This window comes from Prinia subflava, chromosome 1, assembly GCF_021018805.1.
Source record: "Prinia subflava isolate CZ2003 ecotype Zambia chromosome 1, Cam_Psub_1.2, whole genome shotgun sequence".
Taxonomy (NCBI): Eukaryota; Metazoa; Chordata; class Aves; order Passeriformes; family Cisticolidae; genus Prinia; species Prinia subflava.
This window is the reverse complement of record NC_086247.1, coordinates 13,904,165-13,917,603: the sequence shown is the minus strand read 5'-3', so window position 1 is coordinate 13,917,603 and position 13,439 is coordinate 13,904,165. Positions and strand designations below refer to the sequence as shown.

Genomic DNA, 13,439 nt, shown 5'->3' with positions numbered 1-13,439 from the left:
AGCTTTATCTGCTGAGATGCATAACTAGGATGCAAATTAATTGGCTGTGACATACAGATGGATCTTTCAATACAATTCACAGAGACAGTCAAATGCACACATGCCCATCCCTCCTTTCCCCCAAACAAAGTAAGACACTCTACACATTTTTCCAGAGGTCAGGAAGTCACCTTTCTTGGCTTTTTCAATCTCCTAGAGAGGAAGCATCACATCCAGGAGACAGGTGGACCTCCTGTGAACCCAACACCAAAAATTATACCCTGGATGAAACCCCATCTGATGCACTGTGATCTGTGCAGCCCCAAGCCCAACACATCATAACATCACTACCCTGCTAACACAAGGTTAGCACATTTTAAAATACAGTCACCCAATTTACCTGGCTTGACAAGGCTATAACCTAGACCGAATCATTCATACATCACTCCAGCAAGCACTGGTATCTCAAGGCCAGCTCCCCATGACCAGGACCCTACACGACTGTCTTTCATATGAAGTGGTGTAAGCATCACAGCAGAAGATAGGAAAATCAGCACAGAAAAGCACAATATGCAATTCCCAGTTGTATACGGATATGGCAATAGATGTATCCTGGAGAGTATATTTCTCCTTTTTGATTACAACCTTAAGGATGCATTGTTAAATCCAAGCCCCAAACGGCTCACAAGAGCCACTCCGTGTGCAGTTTTCAAGGCCCAGATGTATTTAGAGACACTTCTTTCCAATCCCTACAGCCTCACTGATGATCAGATGCTGCTTTACGTGGGATGAGAAATGGAGTTCCTTCTACAGCTCTCACACCCGAGTTACACATCAGCACAGACGCGTTTCAACAGAACGGCTGTGTCATGCTACCCTGGGGATGTGACCCTGGCAGATCTTATCAAGGGAGTGGAGGACCAGGCACGGTCCCTGCGGGCACAGAGGAGGCAGCAGACACAGGCCCTGGCAGGACACGGTGCTGTGAGAGCAGCAGATGGCACACTCTGCTGTGCATCGGCACCGAGGCACGGGTGAGAAGGGGCAGCAGCACACTCTGCCAGGGCTGTCCTCGCTCCGGTAAGAGGCTGGGCCAAAGAGCTGCAGCATCTGCAGTGTTCACTAGAGCAAACCCTTTCACCTCAGCAGCCTAAGCATAGACTGAGCCTGCCTCAATCCTTGGAGTAATCTTACTTTCTTGTCAGCATCAGTTTTTAGTTCCAGTCTTTTAACAGCAGCATTGCAACAAATGTTGAAGTCCTCCACCCCCAATACAGCTGCATCCTAGCAGCAAATATGCTTTTTGTATGGATAGCAGAGCATACTAGTTGGGTTCATGCTGTCATACCCTCTGAGGGTTGCTATGTACAAATCTCCCCACAATAAGTGGCAAAGATACTTTATGGGGAGCAAAACTCACAGGGAGAGGTCTATCTTTTATTAGACCAGATGGCATAGCTGTAAAAAATTAGACTCACATGAAACCAGAGGCAGGTATGTTTGATTTTATGACAACTTGACAGCACGCACACTGTAGTACATAGCAAATAACCAGGATTCTTCCCATCTGTAAATTAGCTCAAATTGCTCAGATCTAAAAACAAAAAACCAATACAACCTGAAAGGCTGCAATTGTCAGGTCTCCCTTCCTTCCCAAAGCATATATTCCCTGAAGCAGATCACAAGCCAAAGGGGCTCCCAAGTGACAAATACCATGAGCTTCACTTAGTATCTCTACTCATCACCCAGCACTGGTGCTCTATCGCTTCCACGTGTGCATTATTTCACCACTCGCCCATCAGTTTTCTGAAAACGAATGGGATTAAAAGTCCAGAGTAATTGCACTGCTCTTTCCTCCCCCTCTGCAGCAGAATTACAGTAACCAAAAGGTGAGCAGAGTTCACCCAGGCAGTTCACGCAGGCTTCCCGACTTTGCAATGCTGACCTTCCCGGTCTCTTCCCAACCCCCGGGGATAGTTTCAGTGGAGAAACAGACAGCCAGTTGGAAATTTTCACCAGTATTAATGCCAACGTAGTTTCTTCCCAAATGCTCTCCAGAAGTATTTTTCCACCCACGTTCCCCTGTGCACCACAAAACCCTCCAGCCGCTGACAGCTCTGGGTGCAGCTCCACTGCACATTACCCAGCGCTGTGCGGCTGGTCTGTTTTAATTCAGTGTGTAATTCATGCTACCCAGGAAATATTCTCGTGTGAAAAACTTCATATACAGGCACCTATTCTGCAGCAAACATAGCGGTGGTCGGCTTTTAAATGAACTAATCAGCTGCAAACGGCTTAGTCAGCATCGCAATCCTGGAGGTAATTCCCAGAAGCGATTTCCCCGGCAGCTATATATACAAACCTGAAAAGCAGACTGGAAGACAAGGGCAGCAGTACAGTAAGACAAAATTTGGCTTCACAGTGACATTACCAACAAATAAAAATAAAAGTCGAGGAAAGGCAAGCAACCAGGCGTCCACAAAAAGCACACACTGAGCTCGCATCACTGGTGTATCTCCTCACATGCAAAAACCAGAAACTCAGACATAGGACACAACCACAGCCAACTCTCCTTCTTCCTTCTTTCTTTACTGATACTGTGCTGGTTTGAACCGAGAGGAAAAACACGGCAAGGTAAGTTACTGGCTTGTCTGTGGAGATACACAGACACAGGTCACACACCGGGCAGTGCTTTCTGGAGAGCGCATCCCAACCATCGCCCTCAGCAACCAACCCACTTCGGGAGCCTGGCTCACATGCGACCTGGAGAGAGTCGAGGACTCCTACAAAGTTTGTCTCAGGGCAGGGAAAGCACAGGGCGTCTGGCCCAAGAGGCGCTGGGGCGACAAAAAGCAGTGCCAAATGCCAGCGCATCATCCAACAGCACCTCTGCCGCTGGCAACGCCTGGAAAGCCATCGGGCTGGGGACGCAGGGCATCAGTGCCCGGGCAAGCAACGCCGGGCTGCAGGACACCGCATCGCCCTTCAGTGCCTCCCGCCAGCTCCCCCAGCCAAGGCAGCACGGAGCCAGCCGGCAGCCTCACGGGGACGGGAGAAGCCACCGAGTCGCCCCAAGGAGCGATGAACGCTTTCCTCTGGCCACTGCCAGCGCGTTGGCACATCTGCCCACATCTGCCCACACCTGCCCCGCGGCCCGGGCCGCCTGCGGCGGAGGCATGCCTGCATGCCCGGGGACACAAGCACGGGGAAGGGGCACCGCTCACTTACTTTTCGTATTCGGCGTTGTCTCGGTCGCAGCGCGAATCCTTGTGCTTTTGCCAGTCTTTGCCATGCTTGCAGGTGGTCAGGAGGACAACATCCTCTCCGTTATGGACGTGATATAAGGCATTCCTGGTGTCTGACCCTATCCCTGTCAGGTACCTTTTCCCCTTGAATACCAACATGTACTTCCTGAGAGGAGGGATGGTGTTAAACCTTAAAAATCCCTTCTCCCCTCCTGTCCTAGGATGATCCTTAGAAAAGAGCGGGATAGAAACGTCAAAGTTGGGTCTGAAGTTTTCAGTACTGATGCTGGCTTTGGCCAGCATAGCCTGGCCAATGTCGAACCCCACATCCTCAGTGTAGTCGGGCCAGGTGCCGGAGTATAAATTAAAAATTAGGTGGTTTCTGCCGTTGTTCCACAGGTGGAGGCTCTGCACCTTGGAGCGGAGGTTGTGCACATACTGAGGCGAGAGCTGGTCTCGGTCCAACGTGTCCAGGCTGAGGACGAAGAGGCAGGCCTGCCCGGGGTCCGAGGTGTAGAACCGGGAGCCCTCGATAGCGGCCAGGACGTTTTGGTAGCTCTCAGCGATCTTCTCCCCCTTCTGCTGCGGGTACACGTAGACCTTGAAGCCGTTTTTCCGGCACTGGGCGAAGTCGAAGCAGGACTCCATGCGGCAGCGGCGCCCGCGGTAGAGGCCGGCGCTGGCGTCCCGCCGCTGCCGGGGGGAGACGCGCCCGCCGCCCTCGGGCCCCGGGCGCTCGGCGGGCGCGAAGGGCCGCAGGGCGTCGGGGAAGCGGGGCCAGGGCCGCTCGGCGCCGCCGGGGCGCGGGCCATGCCGGCTACCGGGCGGCGGGTGCCGGGCCGCCCGCAGCCGCACGCCTCCCAGGTAGAGCAGCAGGGCAAGACAGGTGCCGGCGGAGAGCAGCGTCAGGTAGCGTTTTTTGGCCTGCATGTGTCCGGCGGGGGTCCGGGGGGCTGCGGAGGAAGGCGGGGGCAGCCCGAGCTCGCCGGGCGCCGCTCTCAGCTCCGCTCCGCCATCTTCCCGCCGGCGAGCGCTTCAAACTCTCTTCGCCCACCTCCGCTCGGCGCCGTTCCCCAAGCCGCCGGCCGCGGCCGCGCATGTGGGCGACCGCCGCAACTTTCTCGCCGCCGGTGTCTCAGGGGCGGCGGGCGGCGGCCCGGCGGCGGCCCGGCGGGGCGCCCCGCATGCACTCAGGGCCGGCCCCCCGCGCGGGGCGGGCACCGGGCAGCGCCGCTCCCGCCTTCCCGCCGCTGCCGGCGCTCGGCTCCGCCACGCTCCCGCCCACCCCTCTCCGCCCCGCGCCGCCAGCCCAGCCCAGCCCGGCCCAGCCCCGCCGGCTCACAGCCCGCGGCCGCCGCGCCGCAGCCTGACGAAGCCCCGCATCGCCCGGCGCCCCACGACCGGCCCCGGCGTCGCTCGCTCCTCGCCTCGCTCCCGCTGAATGGCCCCCAGGACGGAGCAGCGGCGGCGAAGACCCTCCTCCCTCCTCTTCTCCTCCTCCCTCTCTTTCTCCTCCTCCCTCTCCTGCTCGCCCCTCCTTCCTTCCCCGCCCCCCCCCCCGGGCCGCGGCAGCAGCGGCCGCCGAGCCCCGCGCCCCGCTCGCCCGCCCCACCCGCCCGGGGCCACGACCCCCGCCCGCCGCACCCGGCCCGCGCCGCCCCCGCCCCGGCCCCGCGCGCTGACCTCACCCCGCCGCGCACCCCGCGCCCCCATTGGCGGGCGTCACGTCCGGGGGGGCGGGGCTTCCGCCGCGCCCATTCATAACCCGGTGGGCGGGGCCGCCGCCGCCGCCGGGCCGGTATCGGGGGTTCGGGGCTGGCAGTGTCGGAGGGCGCGCTCGGGGCTGCCCCGCGGGGGACATCCAGCGAGCTCCGCCTCGGGGGCTCCTTCGCCCCTTGCCCGCTCCGCCCCCCTGCCAGTGCAGCCCTCAGCCCCCGGCCGAGCTTGCCCCGACCCAGCTCTCCGCCGGCTGTGCCGGCGCCGCTGCTGCCGCCCCCTGCTGAGTGCAGCGCCGCTATGCTGGAGCGGCCCCGAGGGAGCCGACCCAAACCCGGGGCTGAGACCCAAAAACCCAGTCAGGAGGCGCCTGGTAACAAGAGCTCTGTGTGGGGCGGGCAGGGCTGGGGACCGCGGTCGCGGCCTCTGTCCCTGGCTGGGAGAGGAGGGGACGCTGGGGCTGCCCTCGCCCCGGGGCACCCGGCGGGAGGCGGGGTGGGCGGCGTTCCCTGGGAGCCCTCCGCACCGCTGGGGCGGCCCCTCGGGGCTGGCAGACAGCAAGGCCATGCTGATTAACGAGGGGTCTGTAGGGAGCTGCCCAAGCACCCAGCCATCCCTGCAGCTACATATTTGAGCTTAACCTCATCTGCTCCTTGGCATTCGGTTCCATCGCCAGCAGCCCGTGTTCTGGGAGAGCCCTCATCCCTCAGGCGGGCTGGGCTGTGTGGTGAACCCAGGCTGAAGGGGACGGCAGGAACACAGCTGGGGGCCCCAGCTTTGGCACCCAAAGTGCTGGAAGGGGTGATTGCAGCGCCGATGAATGTATCTGTTTCAGTCTTGCTAGCTCAGCAAATAATAGTGTGGAAAATTACCTGGGATGGGCCTCAAGGTTCTTGCACAAGACTCTGGATGTCAAGTAACTATCCGATGCTAAAGTCTGTTCCAACCTGCTTTCCTTGTTGTTCATATCCTACATTAAAAATGTAACAGATTTGCCTTCCCTGGATTGCAATCCCCCTCTCCAGCTGCCAGATATAGAGGGGTCTTACACCACCTGAGGGACAGAAACTTCAGCAAAAGCTTCCCTACCCCTGAATTCTTCCATGCATGTCCCAGGAATGAGCTGCTGCTGCTGCTGCTGTCCTTTCCTCTTCCCCCTGCACTGAGGCTGAGTTGAGGAGGAGAAATGCACCATGTGTGTAAAGATAGCATCTCTTCAGGAAATGTGGTGAAAGCTTACTAGGGAAAGGTGCATTACTGATAGAAAATGCAGGTCAATCCCATAGTTCGAGCCAACAGAAGACAATTCCCTTCAAAAATAATTTGACTGTGGGGAGGCCTGCTGCAGGAAGAAGTTGGGAGTAATAAGAAAAAGTCAGATTCTGAGAACAAAGTCATATTTGTGGCTGGTGTAGATTTAGGTACAGGGGTCAGAAATTTTGGACAATGACCCAATAGTGGGGAAGTGTGATTAAATATTAATCTATTCGTTAGCCCTGTAGTCCTTCTCTGAAACATTTGTCACAGCCCAGATTCCAGAACTGAGATGCTGTTCAGGAAAAAAAGAGGTCAGCGTCTTGAAAGGTGAACCAAGGCAGCTCGCAGAGGCACCTTCTGTCAGGCACAGGAAGGTGGAATCCCATTACTGGAAATTTGTTGTGCAAATTAAGCCTCTGGGGACCAGTTTCAAACAGAAAAGGAAGGCTGTGAGCTTTGCTGCCTGTGCCAAGGCCGGTAGCTGTTGCAGTTAGATTTTGAGGATGGGGTGCTGGTGAGCCTGTGGTACCATGGTGCTGCTCCCTGCAATAGGGAAGTACAGGAGGGAAGTGAAAGCTGTTGGGTTTTCAGCTGAACTGCCCTGCACTTGAGGTACCAACACTGTTGCCAACTTCACAGCACCAGTGAATACTTCAGGTTTGAATATTTGCATCTGGAAAAAGGCAATGAGGTTGTCATTTTAGACTACAGAGAAATAAACCTCTACAGATCACTGCTAGCAGGTTTTATCTGTGGGATTCCTGAGCTGCAGTCTGATTGCTCCAAAGAGATCTGCATCCCATTGTGCCAGGCAGAGCCTACTCCAGGAGATGTGTGTGTGCCTATAACTGGGGAGAGAGTTGCTGTGGTGATCAAAAGGCTATGACCTTTTGAAGATCTTTCTAAACCAGCTATCACACGCTGTTTATAACTTTGCTATATCACAGGCTGAAATCAACCTGTGCCCAGCCCACTTCATTGCTGCTGCTCAGGCCCTGTGGGCAGCGTGGCAGGAACCACACAGCCAGCTTTCAGCTCTAGCTGGAGAGTTATCCACAGCCTGGGCAGGTACTGGAGGCTGAGCACTCCAGAAAAGGAAGCCTACCTTCCTCTGCCTGCATTTGCCACCTGGCAGGTAGATGATGGAGCAGAACTTCTGCCTGAAGATGAGGAAGAATCAGTGGTGAAAGGGTATTGCAGTGTATCCATGTGACAAGAACATGAGTCACCAACCCCAGCTTTGCTAAGGGTCTACAAGTTTGCAGGTGGCTTTTGACCCTGGGGGAAAAAAAAAAAAGTTTTGAACCCCCCTTTTGGTTCATTACTCTTTGCATTCTTCCAAATATTTTATATCTCCATGTGACTGACAGTTGTCTGGGAATCTGTCCAAGCTCTTAAATGAAAGGCCAGGAGAGGGAATTGGTTTTCTATTTCTGACTTTGTAACTTAACACCTGCCCAATCTGTGGCAAGTCACTTGGGGCCAAATACTTAGAGAGGTAAATTAGTGTGGCTACTCATTTTTGAGTCTCTCTTAGTGTCCACTTATAGCTTTATATGCCTTCAAAATTTAATTCCTCAGAGCTCCTGGCTCAGCTGTCATTTAAATCTGGAGGTACCTTCCACTTTTTTTAATGTGAAAAATTTCCTACTACTTCACACACTTGGATGCATGTTAGTGTTGATACTGTTGAGTAATGTCCTTGCCTGATTCACTGGGCATTAGATGTTTTTCCATCTACGGAGTCCAAACCTGAACATAGAAACTTGCTTCTTGCACTGAAATTTACTCAAAGTATAGGAGAAAAATGCTCTCACTCTGTCATCTGTCCCTATCCTGTTTTTTTTAAATCTAGTAACTCTGTGCTTAAAGTGTTTGCTCAAGTAGGAGACCTAAAATCAGCCCCACAATTTCCAGGAGAGCATCCTCTCTAAGGAGCTGGAATGGGATTCCCCTGCTGAGACTGGCTTGTTATAGGTAACTACCTGGGGTGATCACTGCACTAGACTACCTGTGGGTCTCACATTTCCAGCTTAATGGGATTGATAATATTTTCCTGGGCAATAGGACAGCATGAGAGCTGATTTATCACCACTGTCAAGGGTGTCACGATCCTAGGGGAAAAGGATAAAAATACAATGGAGCTAAGATGTTTGAAAAGGCTTGTTGACAGACACATGTACGGTTAAAAATGGTTACTCTGTTCCATTCTTAGCTCAAATCACCATTCTTTGTGCCACACACATGCTTTTCCCTGGCTAAGTGCAACAAGGATTTCCAAAGAATAAAGCAAAGCCTTGCAGAACCAGCAGCCTGCAACTCCAGGCTTGGCTCTCTATTTATAAGCCTGGTTTCCACAGATGCCAGGTACCTGCAGATGCCACTTTGGTTTGGGTGATCATGCGCAGAGTGAAGAGCAAAGCTTTTAGCAGAAGACTTCACCTGAGGGCTGTGGGAGAGGAACTGACTCCTATTTGATATTTGTTCACCTTCTGGTGGGAGGCAAAGTGCTCTCCCTTTATTCAGTGGTCAACAATGCCAAGTTAAACTTTGGAAAGTCCACTCCCCCACCTGGAAAGAGGTAAGGCTGCATTAAAAACTGTCTCTGCCTTCAAATTGCCCTTACCCAGGGTTGTGGTGCTTTATGAAAAAACAAAGGAAGAGGGGGAAAAACACAACAGGCTTTCAAAGAGTTGTCTGTAGAATGCTAATTTTCTGATAAAATTATTCGTCATTGGGACAAATTGAAGTGATCTTTGCTCCAAAAAATTAATACTAGTGCTATGGTTGCTTATCGTATCTTGGTAATATCACATGGGAATAAAAGTACCAACTCTTGCCCATTAAAATAGCAGAGATGTAACTGAGCTTCAGCATTGCAACAGCTGTTTCTCATGTCCTCAGAAATAATTGGCTGTTTAAATGTGAGAAAATTACAGTGATTTTATAAGTAGTTTATTTTTAAGGAAAAATTGTTTAAGAAGGTGAGATTTTCAGGTGAGTTGGAGGGATGGAAGCGTAGGCACCTGATTTACCATGATATTAAACAGATAGTAAAACCAGAGGCTTATAAATATTAAGATCTTAATCTCAAAGCAGAGCTCTGCTGGGCAAAAGCCAGAGACATACAAGGCATTGCCTGAAACTTGCTGTAGGGTTGAGGCTCTGGTGTGCTGGTCATGGAGCAGGATGGCAGTGCTGAGGGTCTGAATACAAGCCCCTGGCTCTGACAGTAGCATTGTATGAGATTCATTTGAGGACTTAGCACTCTGTGGCTATTTTGAGTGCATCAGTTCTTAAAAGTCTCTCTTTGGGTCCAACCTAATTTGGAAACAAATCCATGAACATCTAATGTGGTGGGGGAAAAGCTCCCAGGCTGCCTGAATTCCTGCTCTCAGGTGTGATCAGGACTGGAGGTGACCTAGGGGCAACCAGCATGAAGGTTCCTGGGTCCTGCCTGGCTCTCCCTGCACAGAGCTGGTGGCCCAGTTCCCCACCTGAGTTTAACTTTTCCTTCCATATCCCCCGGGAAGAGACTTGGCCAGCAACTGCTCCGGGGAAGGGCCTCCCCCTTCACCGTGCTGCCAGGCAGGAGGTCTAGCAGAGGGGAACGTGGGCAGCATCCTGCCAGAAGCCCTGCAGAGGTACCATGGGTGAAGGCTCCACCTCCAGTTTTGGGAAAGAGCTGGCAAACATGTTCACTTTGTGAATGCATTTGTGCCTGGTGATCCCCAAGGAGGGGAAAGGGAGGCACTGAATGACTGCACCATTCTGTCCCCAGTATTTCATAAGGGCTTTTTTAATTAGCACTCTGCCTATTGCTCTCGTGGCATGTCCTTGCGTTTTGCTGGTTGTTCCCTCTGCTCCTGTGCAGGATGGCGAGCATGTGGAGGCTTGTGCAGCTACGAGGAGCCTGCATGTGGCCAGCTGGGCTTTGGCCCCGAGCCTCAGTGGGACAAAGGGTCAGCTCCAAGGGCTCCTCCGCCGTGAGCCGCAGGCTCCTCACGCAGCGTGTGTTTGCTCTGCAGGCTGCCTAATAATAACTGCAAGGGCAGGCTGGCCACGGGAAAGCTCCTGGGCGGCTGCAATCCCCGAGAGCACGGCAGCCTTAGAGCTTCTTACTGGTGCTTCTGTCTTTGAGGAGTAATAACTTCCAGATTTACTCCTTTCTAACTGAGCATCTTTCAGAGTGGGTGTAGAACTATTTAAATAGCTTCTGTGGAGGTGGGATGAGAAATTGCTCTTATTCCATAGTCTGCAATCAGCACCAAACAAGCATTTTTCTCCACTGCACACACAAACAGGAAAGTATCTGCCAGCAGCCTCAGCACTTTAGATCTGATTTTCTGCCCGCTGGTGTAAGACACAAGGAATTTCACTAACATCAAGAGAGTTTCAATAGTGTAGTTTTATTTTACTTTATTCTAAATCCAGTTAAATCTCCTTTTTTTTTTTCATTCTAGGGACTTCTTAGTGATTGTGCTCCAGGAGGAGATGAATCCCCACCCCAGTGCAGAGCCAGTGCAGAGCTACTGCAGCCACTGCTTCCCAGCATAGCTGCGCCATGGCATGGTTCTACAGCTCTTCACCTGGGTTTTGGATGGGTCAGGGAACAGCTCTGTGACTCACTTGTTCTTGGACAGCCAAACACATCCTACTTCATGAGAGGAGCTTCCCTGCAGGAGATAGAAGCTATGAATGTCCTGAGGTGCCCTTCTGGGATATCTGAAGTTGGGCCCTTTGCTTTTCCTGCTCACCTGAGAAAAGAGCCTCAAATCCAAGGGTGGGCAGAAAAGACCTTGTTAAAGAGTACAAGGCCCCAAACTTCTCCCTGCTTGGATGGAGCAGAAATGCAGTGGGGAGCAAACAGTACAAAGACGTCTCACACCCTCAGAGTTGTCAGAGGGGAACCAGGCTCCCTGGTGGCTTCCAGAGCAAGCTCCTGCCCCTACCAAGTAGAAATGTAGCCATTTACCCCAATAAACCCCAACAAAAGTTTGGGCCCTTGCTGAGTCAGTTCTGTAGCTGGTGATGTGTGTATTTTCGTGCACGGCTTTTCTTTTGGTGCAAACATGGGTGGCAATCTGATTAGCTTATGATTCATGATTTGGCTAATGTCCCTACTTCCCCCAGTCCCCACCTGTTCAAATAACTACTACTGTAATGTAGGCTGTTAACTTGAAATAACTTTTCCAACCCCTTTGGTAAATGAGCTCTGTAAACTCTTTAAGTTCTGTCCAGAGGCAGAAGTTGTAATAATTTAACAAAAATGTTTTTCAAACCAAGCCAACATGGTGTAAAACTGTGTGAGCATTTAAGAATAAACAAGTTTACTTTGAGCTGTTTCTGTTCAACTGCTGCCATGATTACATGCTGTTCTGGGAGAGCCTGGTTTCCAGACCCCACTACTCAGCACTGCTTCTTGCCAATGCCCATCCCCTCCCCAGCTCTGCCACACAGAAATACAGCTTCTTACCCCGCCCTGACAGCAGGAACCAGGTGAGCAAACCCTCCCATTCAAGGGGTCACGGCTGATCTGGAATATTGTGCCAGAGCAGGGTGAGGAAAGGCTGCTCCAGGCAGTTTGGCTGTCAGACCTCAGCAGAGCAGAGGGAAAGCCTGTACAAGCAGCCATGGTGGGTTGAGGCTGGTGACTTGAGCCACCTCTGCTGCTGTCACATGAGCAGGCAGGGCTCCTTTGGTCACCTGTCCCGTGCCCATCTCTCACCAGTACAGTTAACCCAGCCTGAGGGGGTTACAGCAGTGCCCCCATGTGCCCTTTGCACCAGATCAAACAGATCGGTCAGGCTCAGGACAACTTCCCAAAAGCCTTAAATTACGTAAGCAATACAGTAAAATAAAAAAAATAATAATAAAAAAAGGAAATAAAGGAAATACCAGTACTGAACTCAGAGGATGGATTTAGCTTATTCCTCAACTGGCTGAGATATTGCTACATAGAAGTTGGATCATTTTCATGCACACATGCATTTCAGCCTCAGTGCATACAACCCTCAGGAAGACCATCAGGCAAATCCTAATCTCACCCAGTCCCCTTCTGGCCAGGAGTTCCCCTGCACTTGCCTGCCTCGTTCCCTGCACAGCCCTCAGCTGCTGGTTTGGTGCCCTGTCATGTGTTCAGCTCTCGCTTCCTCCATTGCCATGGATGTCCAATCTTTCTTCTGTAAATCCACCCTTCACTGGTGGCAGATCCTCAGGGTCATCATGGGCACAGTGCAGAGCCTCTGAGCCTCCCAAAAACCAGGTGGAAGGCAGCAGGAGAGGAGCAGGTGTGTGACCATGCTGCTGAGTCAGCACCCAGGTTTTTCACCAGGGTAGGTAGATGCTTTGCCTGTGGGTAAAAGCAGTAGGCTCACCAAGGAAGTGCCTCTCCATAGGTGGTGTGCTGATTTCACCCCTGGCAAACAGCATTAATATAATGCATCAAAGCTAGCTGTATTAATAGCAAACCAAGGGAAAGGATTTGCTATACATGGTAGCTACTTTTCAAATGCAAATGTCTGTTTTAAATCAGATTAAGACAGAAGGAAGCCTGGAGAATGCCAATAATTAATACATGATAAAGGAATAAACATCCTGGGCATTAAAAGGTAAAATGCAATCACCAAGATGAAAGTCATCCATCTTCTCCACACAGCCTGCTCTGCTGCACAGAGTAAGTGGGTGTGACTCCCCATCCCCATAGGCAGGTGGTGAGCATAAACCCAAAGAAGCTGCTGAAGAAATAAGAAGGCTCCTCAAGCTCAGCCAGGGAAGTGAAGAACCCTTGGGTTAGGCTGGGCTTAGCTGAGCCCAGCTCAGTTCTCCATAGTGCCCAGATTCAGTGAGCCATCCTGCTGCAGAAGGGGAACCTTTAGCAGTGACTTCTATTCACTGGCATGACCTTGGTCCATTTAGGGTGTGCACAGCTGGCTCCTGTAGTTTTAAACCAGTTAGAAAGGTGGTGTTTGGGATCCTCACTGAGCCTTGAGTGGGCTTCAGAAATACTTTGCCCTGAATTCTCTTCTTCTCCCCACATAAAAAGCACACCAACCTCTCCCCTCCCTTCCTCATGAACATCGAGTTACAGTTGGGGTTACAGCAGGACGCTCAAAATTAACACATCTGTTAACACTCTCTGTTCTGTTGGAGTAGAGATGATCCTGTAGAAGGGTGTAGTTTCCCTCTGAAGGTCCAGTGGTGGCGAGATGGATCCTGTCTTCCTCTGGGAATCCAGTGGAA

At 52.2% G+C, this 13,439-nt stretch overlaps 1 protein-coding gene across 1 annotated transcript in view; it reads right to left on the bottom strand.

Moving 5' to 3' along the window:
- The window catches only part of EXT1 (exostosin glycosyltransferase 1), a 188,083-nt gene extending 183,336 nt beyond the window's left edge, over positions 1 to 4,747 (bottom strand). Inside the window, exon 1 of the mRNA XM_063422346.1 lies at positions 3,208 to 4,747. Within this exon, the coding sequence (XP_063278416.1) occupies positions 3,208 to 4,154 (947 nt within the window). The 5' untranslated portion in view covers positions 4,155 to 4,747. The remainder of the gene's footprint in view (positions 1 to 3,207) is intronic.
- Positions 4,748 to 13,439: the final 8,692 nt, after the last annotated feature.